This window comes from Coccidioides immitis (assembly GCF_000149335.2).
Source record: "Coccidioides immitis RS genomic scaffold supercont3.6, whole genome shotgun sequence".
In the NCBI taxonomy this organism is placed as follows: Eukaryota; Fungi; Ascomycota; class Eurotiomycetes; order Onygenales; family Onygenaceae; genus Coccidioides; species Coccidioides immitis.
The window spans coordinates 124,917-142,964 of NW_004504312.1; the positions used below are offsets into that span (position 1 = coordinate 124,917).

Here is an 18,048-nt window from a genome sequence, read left to right on the forward strand (position 1 = left end):
AAGGGTCGATGGCGTTCCCGCTGCGCTGCGTTGCTGCTGCTTTGAAAAGGTTGCCGCCGCCCCAACACTGGAGGTTGCGCAAGACGCCCGTGGGGATCGCCCGCCCGCCGTGGTTCTTGGCGCCCGGCTTGCCCTGGACGGCCTGGATCGCCCTTCTTAGGTAATCGGGGACAGAAACCCATCCCGAGCCTGGCCATGCCTTATATTGTATTGCATTGCATTGCATTGCATTATTATTATTATTATTATTATTTTTTTTTAGCTCGTTGAATACCGTTCGCACGTCGAAACTGCACGATCGCTGGAAGGGCACCACCTCCAAAGAGACGGACATCCCTGCAAAACCAGCTGGACAATTCCAGGCAGCTTGCCACAACAGATCCGCGATCCATATGTCAGTTTAGGTATACGGTACGGAGTAGTATGGGAGAGCCAGTGTATAATTATAGGTGCCATTCAAGCCTGCACTTTGCTAAACACAAACAGGATATCCCTGTTATAGGAAAACTAACAGCCCAAATCGCACAAAGCAAGCCCGAGTAGTTCGCCTTTTTTTTTTTTTCTTTAGAACGCCGGATGCATGCTCCCAACTTTATATATGTTATTGTTTTACTTTTATATTCTTCAACGCACCTCACGCCCTCGTCTTCTTCTTTTCTTTCTTCTTCTTCGCCTCACCTCCATTTGGTGCTATCCCCTGTTGCGCCTGCATCTCCATCATCGCCTCCTTAAACGGGTTGTCGGTCACGCCGCCACCGCTGTAGGCCGGGGAGTGAAAGGGCAGGATAGTCCCCATCTTCCAGCCTCGCGGCGCAGACGGCGGGGGGAGCGGCTTCTCGGGGGTTGGAAGGCCACGGATGCGAAGGCGGTACGGTGACTTTTCGGTGGTGGGGTTGACTTGGAGGTAGTTTGCGATGAAGATATATAGATGATGCTCTGAGTTCGAGGGGCGTCAGCGGGGTTCACGGGCATGTAGCAGAGAAACTCAGAGGGTATGCAGAGAGAGGGGGGGAGGAGAGAGACACACTGTTTTTCACCTTCTCGTTAACTGGTTGGCCATCCTCGCGCTTCAGGTGCACGCGGACGCGGCCCGGGTTCGCCCAATCCTTTGGGTGTATTTTGTCGGGTTCGAAGCCGGCCTCGAGCCCTAGCAGCTGCACGGCATCGAGGATGTCTCTGGCCAGCGGATTCGCGACGGCGAGCTTCCTGGAGACCTTCCTACCCTCCACGCGCGACCGGGCCTTGTCAAAATAGACGGGGTATACGCATTGGTAGTGTCGCGGGATATCTCTGCGGGGTTGCGGTGGAGCCTGCGGGGTGGAGGAGGACATGGGGACGTTGGCCGGAGAGATGAGGGAGCTCTGGGCGGCATTCCGGGGATCAAAGTCGGCGGGATCCATCTCGTCAGGATCGGAGTCCGAGACATCTTCTACCCGGGCGTGGGACATTGTGATCCACGGGTCTTGCAAGCTGATGTATGTTGCAGCTTGTCTACTCTGTATCAGTAGAAAGAGGCTGAAGAGAGGTTAACAGGCGAAGATGCCCAGGTCTCCGAGACGGTGATAAATGTCGTGCTGTAACGTTTCCATGCCACTGCGCGTCCACCGCCCGTCGGCCGTCTGGTTCGGTGCCGGAGTATTCTTATCCCGAAACAACCGGGCTAGGTGTTAGGTAATCCAACTAGCACCTTGCTCATGTGACCCACATAGATTAGCTGAGATTCCTCTTTAGGTAGCTTAGTAAATGATAAGTATACAAGTTCTCTATCAGATTATAGCTCTTTGTGCTGAAGAGCAAGTGTATAAGATTGATTTACAGCTCAATTACTTATTGAAGCTTATGATTAACATTTTGAACAGTTATTCTTGTAGATAACAAGGTTTTACAAATACTAAAGAGAGTATACATTGAGATAGACATCTTCTATACATGCAACTTCTGTAGCTTTCTAGCATCTGGCTGGAGAGTGAGTTAATCTCTGTAGCTTTCTGGCACCTAACCAGAGAGTAAGCAAAACACCTGCTAAATACATCTAGCAAGCAAATCAAGTACCTGGCAACACCAAAGCCATGATAAACTGTATAAATGAACTGAAGCACCAAACTTCTAATCAGAAGACTTTAACAAATCACTCTACATCTTAAACTGAGCTTAGACAGTCAAGTAGACTTAGAGGCAGCCCACCAAATGATAAGCAAAAGTCTAGAAAGGAGAGTGAACTCCAAATATTATATAAAATAATACTGAATCAACAGAAGATGTGTGAGAATCATACATGTGAATTGGTGTGACAATAAATCTATAGGAGAAATTGTACATAGAAAAGAGTATGTGAGGTAAAAGGTCTGGTATTGGCAACTATGTATGACTTGTAAACAAGATTGTCACTGGCACTCAACTAGAGTAGTATCTGGTTCCAGGATTTCCTGTTCTGGTCCTGGATTCCCATCCCAATTCCTGTTCCAAGGATAGGATTGAGTTGAAGCTCAGCTCAACAGAATGGGACTGGATTGTTTAACAGCATATTGAGATGGTTCCATGGGAGCTGGAATTGGGATGGAAGTGGGACTGGAATCAAAATCTAGCTAATAGAACAGTCCTGGGACCTGGCCATGACAAAATGGGATAGGACTGGAATTTCAATATTGTATATGAGATGGGACCAGTAAAGTGTAGAATGGGACTGAGAATTCTGGTTCCATTTATATTGTCAAAAGATAACAAAATTTGATAACAGTCTGGATATACTTGAGTTGATTTACTAATCTTTACTTAATAATAGATTCATCTTGTTGTTAATGTAACTAACATCTCCCTCTAACTTACTGCACATTTCTGAGAATATCAACAAGAGAACCAGCACAAGATAATTCAAGATGTTTGCACAAGATGGAATTTCATCTATAAGATATATATTCATGTCTTGTTGCTTCAACAAGCTGTGAACTCATGGATTCAGAACTCATTACCAAAATATCAAAGGATTTACTTATTGGACCATGACTGGAAGCAGATAGAGTATATAGTTGAACTGTTGCAGCTATTCAGTCAATTTATCAAGATACTATCTAAAACAACAGGCTCAACAATTAGAGTGGTATCCAGTTCCAGAATTTCCTGTCCTGGTCCCGGATTCCTGTCCCAATTCCTGTCTCAAGAATGGGATTGAGTTGAAGCTCAGCTCAATGGAATGGGACTGGATTGTTTAACAGCATATTGGGAGAGTTGCATGGGAGCTGAGATTGGAATAGGATTGGGACTGGAATCAAAATCTAGCTAATAGAATGATTTTGAGACCTGGCCATGACAAAATGAGATAGGACCAGGATTTCAATGTTGTATATGGAATGGGACCAGTAAAGTGTAGAATGGGACTAGAAATTCCAGTTTCATTTGTGTTGTTAAAAGATAACAAAATTTAATAATGATTCTAACATAATTTTATTAATTTATTCAACTTTGGAAAAGTAATGAAATTTGATAATGCTCTTTATATAATTGAATTATATTGCAAGCTATTAAACTTTAGCTACTTGAGTCTATCTATTAATAACATTAACACATTTTCTATTTCTTATCTGAATTAAGTAGTGAATTTAGCAGGCTTGCAATCTCTTTCTGTACAATCTCTGGAGTATCTTAATTATCTTGATTGTCTTGAATGACTTTCTTGATCAACTTCTTATGTAATATGAGTGCTTCATCCAGCATATGTATCTTGTCTCCATGTTTAAGTAGCATGATCTTCTTGATTATAGATGTATGAAGCTGTAATTATTAATAATAATATGTATTCTGAGTAATATTGAAAATCTGTTCTATCTTAACTTCTGTTAAAGATACAGTCAGAATGTCTCTTGTCATCTAAGCAACAGTTAGAAAATCAGGCTCTAGCATTCTTTACTGTTTCAGAATTGGAGCTTGAGGTGATGTCAAATTCTTATTATTTAAATATTACTCCATTTCATTTTGGAAATTTGCTTGTCTTTAATAGAGTGTCTTAAAAATTATTTGCTTAATATTCTAGAGAAGTTAGCAGAGAGAAAATTAGAATAATACTTATAATAAATATACATTATTCACATCAAATATTACTTCTCTTGACTGTTCATATTTCTTATAATACTTTTTGTAAAACCTTAAAATATATTGTTGGTATGTTTTATACTTATTACTGGTTCAATTCTCTAAATCATATACTCTCATGTGGTGTAATGAATAGAGAGCAGCAGCTACAGCTAGCAGCTCACTCTTTAAATGCTCAGTATTACCATAGTATTTCTGGAATTTCAAGCTGACAGCTTTGATAGCTTCTTTAATATTCTCTCTTGTTGTTAACTGTTGAATCTTGTTCTTCTCTCTTTTTAAATACTGGAAAAGATGATTGTAGATTACTTATACTAGATGAATTATTGGGCCTGTTGTTTTGGACAGTATCTTGATAAATTGACTGAATAACTGCAACAGTCCAACTATATACTTTATCTGCTTTCAGTTATGGTTCAATAAGCAAAGTCTTTGATATTTTAGTAATAAGTTCTGAATTCATAAGTCCACAGCTTGTCAAAGCAACAAGATACAAACACACATCTTATAGATGGAATTCTATCTTGTGTGAACATCTTGAATTATCTTGTGCTGGTTCTCTTGTTGATATTCTTAAAAATATACAGCAAGTTGAGGAGAGATGTTGATTGCATTGGCAACAAGATAAATCTATTGTTAAGTAAAGATTAGTAAATCAACTCAAGTATATCAAGACTATTACTAAATTTCATTATCTTTCTAAGAGTATTTGCAAATGTATCTGTTGATGCTAGATTATCAGTAATTGAGCTCTTATTAAAGATAGTAAGTAGAGTATTATTGTCTGGCTGAATCTTGAGATTGCAAACCAGCTCTCAAACTACAAGTTCAATTACATAAGTAAGACAGAATATTATCTTACTGTCTGTATTTCAATCAGTTATCTTGTTCAACTGCTGCAATGCTGGCCTCAACTGATATGTAAGATATGCTCACATGATACTATTGTTTAATACATTATCACTTGTAATTATAAGAAGATTGCTCTCAAGTCTTCATGCTACTAATAATTATTAGAGAATTTCTATTATATTCTTGTCAGTATAAGTATTCTTTAAACTTTCAAAATCCAGTAAATGCTTATAGTACTTTCAATTCTTTGTAATGTAATAACCATCAATTGCTATAAAGACAAGATTATTGAAACTTGTCCAATTATCTACTACCAGAAATACCTTAGTTGTTGAATCATGGTTAAAGAGAAGATTTTGGAATAGCTGATTGTATATATCATTTATAATCTGATATAATGTTTCTTGTGTAAGTATCTATAATGCCATTGCAGGATTAAGGATAGTTATTAATATGCAGAATGCTAGATTCTTAATAACACAAAATGAGAGATTCAAGAATATTAATGTTTATACAAGCTGCTGGAGAAAATTATCTTAATTGCATTTGAGAACAGGCAGATCTGAATCTGTTCAAGAACACTTCAGAAACTGTTGCTAAGATACCAGAACTGTTACTAAAATTTATTATATTTGGGAAATTAGAATTCATGATCTATCATCATGTTAACCAGAGTGTTATTCTGTCTATTATTAGTTTTTATACAATCTTTGCTGGTTAAATGCTTCTTCAGATCACTTATATTATTTCAAGAAAAGCTTGAATACCTGAAAAAGATTTAACAATACTTGCAAATCACTTTTGAAGTACTCTTAGAATGCTCTGCCATCTGATCAAATTTTAACTAAGAATCAGAATGACATTGCTTTGTCTTCCAGTTGGGGTCACCACAGTTCTTATTCTTAATCAACTAAGCAGCTTTAGTAGTTAACCACCAAGTAACAAATAACTTATAATGCTGCTTCTTCTACAATACAAATTGTTTTTTTTTATATTGAACTATAGTCAATTCTGAAGAAATCTCTGTAGATTTTACTTGATTACTGGCTTCAGTTATTTAATTAGGTTTTTTTTTTTCACAATTAAATTGATTTTTCTCTGAGTTCTGTCTTAGTCAAAAAAGTAACAAAATTTGGTAACAGTTCAAGCAAAATTTGATAATCTCCAGCTAGTTAGACTCATTCTACTCTGTACAGTAATTAACTACAAAATCATTATTATCTACAAAATGGAACATTCTTCTTCAGGAAAATAAAACATTTTACTAATTTAATGACATTCCATTCTCAAATTAATATAAAAAAAGAACTAAAAATCTAACTTTCTTCTCTAGATATTAATAATTCAATCATCATTCTTCTCATCATTCTTCTCATCATTCTTCTCATTATTCTTATCAGAGGACACCACAATCTTAAAATCATCTTTCTTCATCTTCTCTGAGATAGGCAGACTGTTGTTATCTTTAATCAGATTCTGTAATTAGCTCAGAGATTCTCTCATCTTCTTCTCAATTCTCTCTCTTGATACACTTACCACAGCAAGATAATCATAATTATAGTTCATGACCTTGATCTCAAGCTTGACTATCATTTGTCAGAATCAGGCCTGCTTATATGCAGCAATAAAATGCTGCAGCTGGCTTGTTTTAACTTAAATATGTCAGAACTGTTACCAAATTTTATTACTTTTAGATTCTATCTTTTTGTTCTGCTAAGCTTCATTCTTAACCTCTGTAGCCTTTTCTTGACAATGCTTCTTCTCCTGTTCCCTTTTCTTTTTCTAAGATTGACTTGCTCTTGACAAATTACTTGATCATTAACTATTTAATAGCTTTATTCTTAATTATCTTGTGATTCTTCTCACTGCTATTCTGCCTGTAATGAATGTCAATATAATTTAATACAAATTACTAAGAGTGCATATCACTCATGCTTGGCTCAGATTCTCTTCAGCATGTTATAGTGTATCTTGTGATCTGTCTCTTCTATCTTGAATATATCTTTTTAATAATCTTTCAAGACCTGGTGGTGCTTCTGTACCATATAGATCTTCTCTCTTATTGAATATTATTTTGGCCCTGTTTTCATGATTATATGCAATGAATTGAATTGAAGACACTGTATAATGAAATTATAGAGTATATTAATTAACTACTTGTATAGAATGATTACTATACATATTGTTTATATTCTACAAGCACATTACTATAGGCAAGCTCCACATATTGTTGCTATGCTGGCTACAGAATAATGAGAATATGAAGTGTATTAATCTAGTACTTGTATAAAATGATTACTATATATATTGTTTACATTCTATAGGCATGTTGCTATAGGCAAGCTCAATATTTTATTACTATACTGGCTGCAGAATAATAATATAAGATCAGTCTCTCTTCTCTTCTCTTTCTCTTTCTCTTCTTCTTCTTTTTCTTCAGGGCTACTGTTGACAATTTTTTCTTCTTCTCTGATTATTTACTGTTCTATAAATCTTCTGTACAAGAATCTGTGCTGTAATAAAATAAGTTATATTAAGAGATGAGTGCTTGCAAAATACTGCTCTGGTATATATTATTTACTGACAAGATGTTAGTTTTCTCTGTATATATCTATTTTGTACAGCTGGAGAGAAGCAGTACAAGACTGTATTAAAAGAATGAGCTCTGAAGAAGAGTAATTAGTATAAAGTTAATAAAGACATTAATCTGGTTAACTTTAACCAGAAGAACCTCTGCCCCTGCCACTCAATTCATAATTGGAAGTCTGGCACTTGTATATCAAAAAGTAACAATTTTTGGTAACAGTCTTGATGCTAATTAGTAAAATAGGTGTCATCAAGAAGATCTGTCACTTCCAGAGCTCTACAGAGCTAATTCTTCTGGTGATTCTGTTCCAGTAATTGATTTGGAAAATTACTTTATTCTATCATCAAGAACATGAATATTACTGGCAACATTCTGCTATTAAGTTACTTCAGAAGACTGCTGAAGTAATCTTGTGCACTTTATTTGAGTGTAAGTTATCATTAACAATGGCACCAACAATTATACTAAGTAATATAGACTCTGTTATGGCAATGGTATACTGTAAGTATATTATAGTTAACATCAACAACATAAAGCTTGTTCTTGGTATCAGTACCATGACCAGGTCAAACTATTTCAGTCTGATTGATGCATCTAATCACTCTGTCTCTGCTGCTTCTGTTTTTGCTGTCACTATCTGCCATTTGCATTCTGCTTCTGCTCTACCAACTACTGCTGCTGCTTCACCATCACCATCATCACTCACCACTGCCTCTCTGTCTTCTGGCACCAACAGAGTCTCTGCCTGTCAAATGGTGAATATTAGAGCCCCTGCCCAGTTCACAAAGCTGGTTCTGGAGAAGCAGAAGAAGAAGAAGAAGAAGAAAAAGAAGAAGAAGAAGAAGAAAAGAAAGAAGAGAGAGAAGAAGAAGAAGAGAAAGAAGAAGAAAGAGAAAGAGAATTATGATAATGATGAGAATAATAATGATGACAAGAACAATAACAATAATGATGATAATGAACTTGCCATTTAGACAGTTTCTAGTTATTTGCTGGCTTCAGCCATTACTTAGTTTTAATACTTTGTTTTTTTCTTTTACAATCAAATTGATTTTTCTAAGAGTTCTGCCTTCATCAAAAAAGTAACAAAATTTGGTAATAATTTCACACAAAATTTGACCAGTTTGACTCTTGACACAATAGGGCCAGGAAATCTGGTCCCATTCTGGTCTCACTATAAATCTGGCCAGAATGGGAAATAAGAGCCTATCTTCTCTGCTGGAATAGAACATGGGACATAAGTTTCTATTTGAGAATAGGACTGGAAAATAATTTATGGAGTAGAGATGGTAATAAGATCTCAAGCTCTTGAGTAGAATAGAACATGGAACTGAGATTTCATATTTGGGATTCCAGCTATTTCTAAATTCAGAACTGGGATGAGCTTTAATGAGAAATGGAATCCTGTTCTGGTTCTAAATACCAGCTTACCAACAATTCATCTAGTATAGACAATCTACAATCATCTTTTCCAGCATTTAGAAAGAGAGAAGGACAAGGTCTAACAGTTGACAACAAGAGAGAACATTAAAAAAGCTATCAAAGCTGCCAGCTTGAAATTTCAGAAATACTATAGTGATACTGAGCATCTAAAGAATAAGCTGCTAGCTGTAGCTGCTGCTCTCCATTCATTATACTGCATGAGAGTATATAATTCAGAAGATTGAATCAGTAATAAGTGTAAAATATACTAACAATACATTTTGAGGTTTTACAAAAAGCATTATAAGAAATATAAACAGTCAAGAGAAGTAATACTTGATGTAAATGATGTATATTTGTTATAAGCATTATTCTGATTTTCTCTCTACTAACTTCTCTAGAATATTGAGCAAATGATTTTTGAGAGATCTTATTAAAGACAAGCAAATTTTCAAAATGAAATGCAGCAATATTCAAATGATGAGAATTTAATATTATCTTGAGCTTTAATTCTGGAACAGTAAAGAATGCTAGAGTTTGATTTTTTAACTGTTGCTTGAATGACAAGAGACATTCTTGCTGTATCTTTAACAGGAGTTGGAGTAGAACAGATTTTTAATGTTGCTCAGAATACATGTTATTATTAATAATTATGACTTTATGCATCTACAATCAAGAAGATCATGCTACTTAAACATAAAGACAAGATGCATATGCTGAATGAAGCACTCATATTATATAAGAGATTGGCCAAGAAAGTTATTCAAGATAATCAAGATAATCAAGATTCTTCAGAGATTATACAGAAAGAGATTGCAAGCCTGCTAAATTCACTACTTAATTCAAACAAGAAACAGAAAATGTGTCAACATTATTAATAAATAGACTCAAGTAGCTAAAGTTTAATAGCTTGCAATATGATTCAATTATGCAAACAGTGTTATCAAATTTCATTACTTTTCTAAAGTTGAATAAATTGATAAAATTATATTAGAATTATTATCAAATTTTGTTATCTTTTAATAATACAAATGGGACTGGAATTTTCAGTTCTATTCTACACTTTACTGGTTCTGTCCCATATATAATATTGAAATTCCAGTTCTATTCTATTTTGTCATGGCCAGATCCCAGAATTGTTCTATTAGCTAGATTTTGATTCCAGTCCCAATTTCATTCTGATTCCAGCTCTCATGGAACTGTTCTAATATGCTGTTAAATAATCTAGTCCCATCCTGTTGAGCTGAGCTTCAACCTGATCCCATTTTTGGGACAGGAATTGGAATAGAAATCCAGGACTGGGACAGGAAATTCCAGAACCAGATACCACTCTAGAAGGAAAGAAGTACAACTCAATATTAGTAATCACCAACAGATTGACAAAATATGGATACTTTATACTGTTCAGAGAGGTAACAACAGCAGCAGATATAGCAATAATGGTACTACAAAATATACTCACCAATCACAGAATGCCAGAAGAGATAATTACAGATCAAGATACCAGATTCACAAGCAAATTCTGGATAACATTAATGACATAACTGGAGATTGAACAAAAAATATCAACAGTCTATTATTCACAAACAGATGGACAGACAGAACAATTGAACTAAATCTTGAAGCAATATCTGCAAGAATATGTTAACTATCAACAGAATAATTGAGTCATACTACTATCTATAATATAATTGGCTTACAACAGAGCAAAAAATGCCACTACAGAAATGACACTATTCTACATGAACTACAGCAGAAAGCCAGAAATATAAAAACAATCAAGAATTGCATGACAAAAAGCTCAAGAAGCAGAACTTACAGCAACACAACTACAAGAACTGCAAAACCAAATGAGAATAGATATTGAATTCCTGAACAAGAGAATGAAGCACTACTATAACAAAAAGTACCAGAAGGCACCAATCTTGAAAGAGAGAGAAAAAGTATTTCTAATTTGACAAAATATCAAAACCAAAAGATCTAGCAAAAAACTTGATTTCAAAAAATTGAGACCATACAAAATTACAAGACAGATCAGAAAAGTCAACTACAAACTTCAACTACTTAAAAAGATGAGAATACATCCAGTATTTCATGTCTTATTATTGGAGAAAGCACCATTATACACTAAAGAAATGCCCACAGAGATTAATAAAGAATGAGAATACAAAGTCAAATAAATACTGAATCATCAGAAGATTAGCAGAAAACTTCACTATCTAGTGAAATGAAAAGAATATAATATCTCAGAAAACACCTGGAAATCAACAGAAAATCTCAGAAATGTCCAGACAATTATTATAACATATCATCAATAATACTCTCATCCAGTAAAGCATTAACAAATAAATTAAAGACAACCAGAAGAGAACTCAAGAAAGAAAGATTACTTAATAAAGCAAGCAGACTCTGAATCTCTGTCTGCTCAGTTACTTTTTTCTGCTTCTTCTTCTCAAGATATTTCAAATTCTCCACAGACTTCAACTCAGATTCAAGAAATTTGCCAGCCCAGTTACAAAGCAACTTTTTCTGTTTTTGAAGACAAAGAAGACAAGAGAGAGTTTCTTGCTCAGTATGCTCAAGTTTGTTCTGAGTCTCAAATAATTTCTGTTAATCAGCAGCAGAAGAACCATCATCATGAATATAATAGCAACTAGTACAAATACATTTACTATATCAAGAAGAATGACTCAATTTTAAGCAAGTTTTACCTAATAAAGAGCATTAAGAGTAAGAAGAAAGCATCACAAATCCAGATTACATAATGGCAGAAAGAAGATTATTCTTGCAAATATTAGAAGCAGACAACATGGTGAAAGAAAACCATGAGAACACTCACTAAGAAGAAAGACAAGAGAAAACCAGAAATTCAAGAAAGAGAGAACACTTTTTTATACTCTAAAAAGCAACAGGCAGAGTGGTTAAGAACAATATACTGTAAAAGAAGAGAATGATGTTATGAATTCTGCAGCATAGCAACAGAACATACAGAATGATTAGATAATATCTGATAAGATAGAATTACAGACTATTACAGAAGAATCTTAAGCTGAGAATCATGTAACTAATAATAGAACTGATAAGCTGATCAATTACACCAAGCATAATAGAATTGATTGGAGAACATAACAGACATATTAAAATAGAATAAATAGAACAGCTTAGCAGAACTATTACCAGAGAAGTATCATGTATATAAGAATACTTATTACCAGAGATTTAATAAACTTGTTCATCATGATTAATCTTCTTACTTATTTACTAGATATCTTTGAATCAGATACTTTCATATCTTGGTTACTTTCCATATTACTGAAGTCCTGTAATACTGTACAACTGTACCTGATTCTACTACTCTTGAGAAGGCTCCATAGTCTTGCTCTGACTCTGTCATATCTGCATGGAAACTCTTTGTCATCAGAGCAAGACTGCCAGCTCAACTGAAGCACCATTGAACTATTGATCACTACCCCAATCTGTTATTACTCACTGTGATACCTCTTGACCTCCAAAGTTCCAAGAGTGTCACACAAATATATAACATAATGGTAATGAGTGTACATCATAGTATAGTGATATTAGAACCCTGAATGATAGTACTTTGATTGATCTGATATAAAGTTAACTTCAGTTTGTTGAATTGTACTAACAGATGTGGATCAAAAATGTAGAAACTTGTTAATATTAAGAATATTGACTTGAAGCATATTTATAACCTTACAAACAAGATATCTGATGTTGATGGAGACAATAAGAATAACAGAAACAATAGAGCTGACAGAGACAACAGAGATAACAGAAATAATGAAGATGTTGAAAAGAGCAGTTCTTATACTCTTGAGAATACAGAGCACAAGAAGGCCAGAAAATAATAATTGATGAGTAAAGCTTTCTTAATCTAGTCATATAGCATGAAATAGTCAGGCTGTACAGCAAGATTAATAGCATTAAAAAATGTATATGAGATTCTGTATAATTGTGTTTTTCACATCAGTAGTAGTGAATTACCTGGCTGCATCACTAGATTTATTTTCTACAGCAAAGTTAAGAGCAACATATTCATTGTCATCTCTGGTATTAGCAGCAGCAGTGTGAAATGAAATATTAATGCATTTAATAATAGTATTGTTTATATTAATTGTAATAGTAATCATATAAGCAACACTATCAGTGAAGTAAACAAAAATATTAATAATATCTTTATTGCTGTTATTGACACCAATGTGAAAGAAAGCAGCTTGTACAGATTAATGAAAAATAACAGATCTAGTAGATACAACAGAGTTGTTGAAAATAATAACATTTACAGAACATGCTAAATTAACAGCAGATGTGGTAAAGATACTTATTATATTAGAAGTTGCCTAGGACCATGGCAGAGAAAAATATTTACCAGAGTAAGTTGTGTGCTCATTCAGAATGAGTTCAGAAAAGTAATATAAGTACAGACACTCTTGCTATCTAGACACCTGGAGCTAGCCCCAGGCCTGATAGGGATTTGCTGATGCTGTTATAATAATGATACATTATAAGCATATTACAGTTAATGCTGATGACATGAAGCTTATTCTTGATATCAGTACTATAACTGGATTAAACTATTTCAGTCTGATTGATATATCTAATTACTCTACTTCTGCTGCTCCTGTTTCTGCTATCATCACTTACTGTCTGTGTTCTGCCCTCATCTTATTAACTACTGCTGCTTCTTCACCACTACTGCTATTATTCACTACTATCTCTCTGCTTCTCTTCAGCACCAACAGAGTATCTGTCTATTAAATAACAGATATTAGAGCTTTTGTCCAATTTATAAAGCCAGTTCTGGAGAAGCAGAAGAAGAAGAAGAAGAAGAAAGAGAAGAAGAAGAAAAAAAAGAAGAAGAAGAAAGAAGAGAAGAAGAAAGAGAAAGAGAATTATAATAATGATAAGAATAATAATAATGATAAGAATGATGACAATAATAATAATGATGAACTTACTATTTAGGTAGTTTCTAGTTATTTACTAACTTTAGTCATTACTTAGTTTTAATACTTTGTTTTTTTCTTTTACAATCAAATTAATTTTTCTAAGAGTTCCACCTTCATCAAAAAAGTAACAAAATTTGATAATGGTTCCACACAAAATTTAACCAGTTTGACTCTTGATACAATAGGGCCAGAAAATCTAGTTTCATTCCAGTTCTACTATGAATCTAGCTGGAATAGAAAATGAGAGCCTATCTTCTCTACTGGAATAGAATATGAGAGATAATTTTCTATTTGAGGACAGGACCAGGAAATACTTTATAAGATAGAAATGGTAACAGGATCTCAAGCTCTTAAGTGAAATAGGACATGAGACTGAGATTTCATATTTGGAATCTCAGCTATTTCTAAATTCAGAATCAGGATAAGCTTCAATGAGAAATAGAATCCCATTTCAGTTCTGAATACCAGCCTAATAAATCTTGCTTGTACAGAGGAATTATTTCTCTATATCTTTAGCAACAGATTCAACATGCTTATAGTTAATTTATTATAGATCTTTTCATCTTTCATTACTGTATTTATACACACATGAAGAATTCAGAATCTTCTGTAATTTCTATATTGAGTCTTTCCAGCATCTCTGACTAGTGCTTCTTGAACTAACTTAATTATTGTCTTGGTGTCACCAGATCTCCTCTGCACTATCTCTATTCTGCTGCTTTGAACAGCACAAGCAGCACATCTTTAGATATCTTCTTTATTAAAGAAAGTTCTTTTGAATGGGTTTCACTTTAAAACACTATCTGTATCATGTTATCTTTAAATATCTTCTTTATTAAAGAAAGTTTCTTTGAATGAGTTCTACTCTGGAACATCATCTGCATTAATTACTTGAGTATATATGTTAGCAGACTAACATTCTCTTCTAGTTTAATATAGTCCAGTCTTTATAATAATATGTCAGCTGGATTATGCTTTCTAGAGTAATAGAAAATCTCAAAGTCATATGCTCTGAGAATCTCAATTCATCTTATGTGTTGTTGTTATACTATCTTGTTTATGAACTTTATGAATAAATAAAGATTTGCATAATCTGTAATAATCTCTACAGAATACTTTGTCTCTTTTAAGTATTGCTGTTAATAAACAAATGCTTGAATAATGACTAACATCTTCTTATCTAATGTGTTATAGACTTGTTGAGCCTGATTAAACTTGAATGACCAGTAAGTAACTGAGTGCTATTCATCTTCAAATAGATGTAGCAATATTATACCTGTAGCATATTCTGAAGTATCTGTCTCCAGACATATTCTATATTTTGAATTGTAGTGCTGGATAATAGACTTTCTGAAGAAGACCACCTGCAACTTGCAAAATACTTCTCTAGCAGCAGATATTAGAAGAAAAGATTCTTTCTTCTGTTCATTTGCACTGCTCTTCAAGAGATCTGTCAATAGCACCACAATAACTAAATACTTATGTATGAACCTTCTATAAAAGTTTACTTGAAACCCAGAAATATCTGAATATTATGAAAGCTTTATGGTAAAGACTACTTTATAATTATCTGTACCTGCTTTAAATCTATCTTAATATCTTTGATATCAATAATATAACTGAGGTACAAGATTGTTTATTTTTTGAAAGTGTACTTAGCAAACTTTGCAAACAACTAATATTTTCTTAGATGCTTCATAACTAATCTAATGTGCTTCTCATGCTTCTTCTCTGAGACTGAGAAGATAAGAATATTGTCTAGATAAACTACACAGCATATATCTATCAGGTCTGCTAGTACTCTATTGATATAAAACTGGAAGATCACTAATGTATTTGATAATCTGAAAGACAAGACAAGATACTTAAAACTCTCAAACTTTGTATGAAATATAATCTTTCATTTATTCTCTTCTTTAATTCTAATCTGATGGTAAATATTATGTAGATTCATCTTGAAAAATTAATATGCTTCCACCAACCAGCTTAATATCTTGTCTATCAATAACAGAGAGTAATGATTCTTTACTGTAACTGTATTAAGACTATAATAATTAATATAAAGTCTGAGTTCTCTATTAGTCTTGAGTGCAAATAACACTAAAGTCTCTGCCAAACTTTATGATGAATGTATCCAACTCTTATAAAGCTTGTTCTTGATATACTCTTATAGAATCTCTGTCTGCTTGAGTGATAGTTTATAGATTAGCATGTATGAAAGTTTACAGCTGTCTTTAAGAATAATTAAATAACTAATCTTTATTAATTCTAGTAATTCTGCTACTTTTTCTTCTGAGAAAATATCTTTATAGTCTCTCAATCACTCAGGCACCTCTGTCAGAACTTGATTGTTATCTGATGTAAAAATAGTATAGAAGAATTTATTCTTGATATATACTGCTTGAAGAAATTTATCTGTACTCAGAAGTTTCATTATTTTCTCTGAAGATTGATAATGTCATATCTTGTTCTTTCAGTTAATGTTTAGATTAAAATCTGTCAATTATAGCATATCTAGAACTATATTCACATCAACCATATTAATTACTGTGAATGTTTGTCTTACCATCTTTGTAATTCTCATGAAGTCTATTATAGTGAGTTGAGTCTTGTAGATGCTATACTAGTCAGCCTTAGCTCTATTTAACATCTCAATGACTTCTATAGATATTTCTGACTGATCCTAGTTTAATTAAAATGCCAGTTTGTAGAAAATACTGTCCACTATAGTATCTGAGTTCAACAGTGCAGCTTGTTCCATGAAATCACCTGATAATATAGTTAGTATGGTCAACAGGCACATACTGTGCCTGCTTGCCTTCTCTAGTGAATTAATATCCTGTCTCTTTAATATTTAATCTGATTCATGCATGGGTTTTGTGGCTCTAGTTTTCACCTGATTCTTGTTCTTTTTGTCTCTCTACTGGAACTTGTTGAAGTTATTTGTACAGAACTTTGTTCTATAATCTGATTAACTACATTCTAAATAAAGCCTTTTCTTTATTTGTTGTTTGTGTTTCTCTTCAGATATCTTTAGAAGTGGTTTTACAGGTGTCTTCTTTAACTATTGTAGTGGGGATTCCGGTACCATATTAGGACAAAGGTTGTTCCGGTCCGAGGCGCAAAACCCCCCCAGCTACTATCTCTGAGCTATATAAACCACCCATAACCCCTGCATCTCACTCAATACCTTCGCGCACCTTTGTACTTTTCCACACACTCATTCTTTATTGCTAGTTTGGTTATTAGTTAGAGAATATGAAGATCTCTTGTTCATGAAGCTTGCCACTGTTCCTCATTAGAGCTGCCTGTGTTAGTACAGGCTCTTTAGTACTATTATTCCTTATGAGCTTAGGCATCCGTTAAGGCATGCTTCTCTGTTCTTACTACTCAGCCATTACCATCCTTACTATGTTGTGATTTTTCATTCTTCTTGTGCTCTCACCATCTCAACCAACTCGCCTACTTTGACAAGGCATCCCATCATACCCCACTTCATTTGGTGACCAAGCTGAGACCTGAAGATGATGATGCGGTGATTTGGTGGCTGCCAAGAAAGAAAAACAAATTCTGAGACACATGAAGCAATACACTATTTCAAGGTAAGATCTTATGGACTAGGAATACAGTACTAATCAGGTTTTTGTTTAGGAACAAGGTTAGGGAGCTTAGATTTGAATGGCTCTTATCTAAAGCTTGCCCGATAAATAGGTTTTTTGGAAAGATATTGAATCATTGAGAAACAACAGAATATACTGTGTGACATGACCAAAGATCAAGAAATCAAGAAATCAGGATCAGAATCAACTATGGTTGAAGGTACTACAGGATCATACACAACTATGTCACAAGGTGAGGACAGGAGAATTGTGGTTCACTCCCACATTTCTATGCCTTCCCCTGGCACAGCAAATGCACCTTGATTTGATGGCAGAGATGCTACCTTGTTTATTGAAAGGTTTTATCAAATGTGCAAGGATCATGGGGTAATTGACCCTAAGAACATTATTGAACAGTTGGCTAGGTACTGTGTTACATGGATTGGAGAATGAATGAAGACCTTAGAAGGCTACAAGAAAGGTAATTGGGAAGTATTCTCTAAAGAGATTATTCATGAATTTTGTGATC

General features: G+C 34.3%; 5 protein-coding genes across 5 annotated transcripts; 3 read left to right on the forward strand and 2 right to left on the reverse strand.

Moving 5' to 3' along the window:
• Positions 1 to 433: 433 nt before the first annotated feature.
• CIMG_02975 (signal recognition particle protein) lies at positions 434 to 1,523 on the reverse strand. Its single transcript, XM_001243533.2, has 2 exons — positions 1,028 to 1,523; positions 434 to 936 (listed from the first exon to the last, which is right to left on the reverse strand). Exons 1-2 carry the CDS (start codon positions 1,446 to 1,448, stop codon positions 635 to 637), a joined length of 723 nt encoding a protein of 240 aa, XP_001243534.1. The 5' UTR covers positions 1,449 to 1,523; the 3' UTR covers positions 434 to 634.
• A 4,759-nt stretch (positions 1,524 to 6,282) lies between these two features.
• On the reverse strand, positions 6,283 to 6,531 carry CIMG_13663 (uncharacterized protein; the record flags this gene model as incomplete). Its single annotated transcript, XM_004446223.1, has 2 exons — positions 6,283 to 6,414; positions 6,475 to 6,531. The coding sequence occupies 2 exons, from the start codon at positions 6,529 to 6,531 to the stop codon at positions 6,283 to 6,285; spliced, it is 189 nt and encodes a 62-aa protein (XP_004446280.1).
• Positions 6,532 to 8,010: 1,479 nt separating this feature from the next.
• On the forward strand, positions 8,011 to 8,499 carry CIMG_13664 (uncharacterized protein; the record flags this gene model as incomplete). Its single annotated transcript, XM_001243534.1, has 1 exon — positions 8,011 to 8,499. The coding sequence occupies one exon, from the start codon at positions 8,011 to 8,013 to the stop codon at positions 8,497 to 8,499; it is 489 nt and encodes a 162-aa protein (XP_001243535.1).
• A 1,131-nt stretch (positions 8,500 to 9,630) lies between these two features.
• CIMG_13665 (uncharacterized protein) lies at positions 9,631 to 9,825 on the forward strand (the record flags this gene model as incomplete). The annotated part of the gene is made up of 1 exon (XM_004446225.1): positions 9,631 to 9,825. The coding sequence occupies one exon, from the start codon at positions 9,631 to 9,633 to the stop codon at positions 9,823 to 9,825; it is 195 nt and encodes a 64-aa protein (XP_004446282.1).
• Positions 9,826 to 13,319: 3,494 nt separating this feature from the next.
• CIMG_13666 (uncharacterized protein) lies at positions 13,320 to 13,936 on the forward strand (the record flags this gene model as incomplete). Its single annotated transcript, XM_004446226.1, has 3 exons — positions 13,320 to 13,344; positions 13,491 to 13,526; positions 13,737 to 13,936. The coding sequence occupies 3 exons, from the start codon at positions 13,320 to 13,322 to the stop codon at positions 13,934 to 13,936; spliced, it is 261 nt and encodes an 86-aa protein (XP_004446283.1).
• Positions 13,937 to 18,048: the final 4,112 nt, after the last annotated feature.

Bases quoted from the DNA above. Each gene is read 5' to 3' on its own strand.
- CIMG_02975 (XM_001243533.2), bottom strand. From the start codon at position 1,448: ATGTCCCACGCCCGGGTAGAAGATGTCTCGGACTCCGATCCTGACGAG. The intron at 937-1,027 runs GTGTGTCTCTCT...CCTCGAACTCAG, and splicing joins TAACGAGAAGGTGAAAAACA to AGCATCATCTATATATCTTC.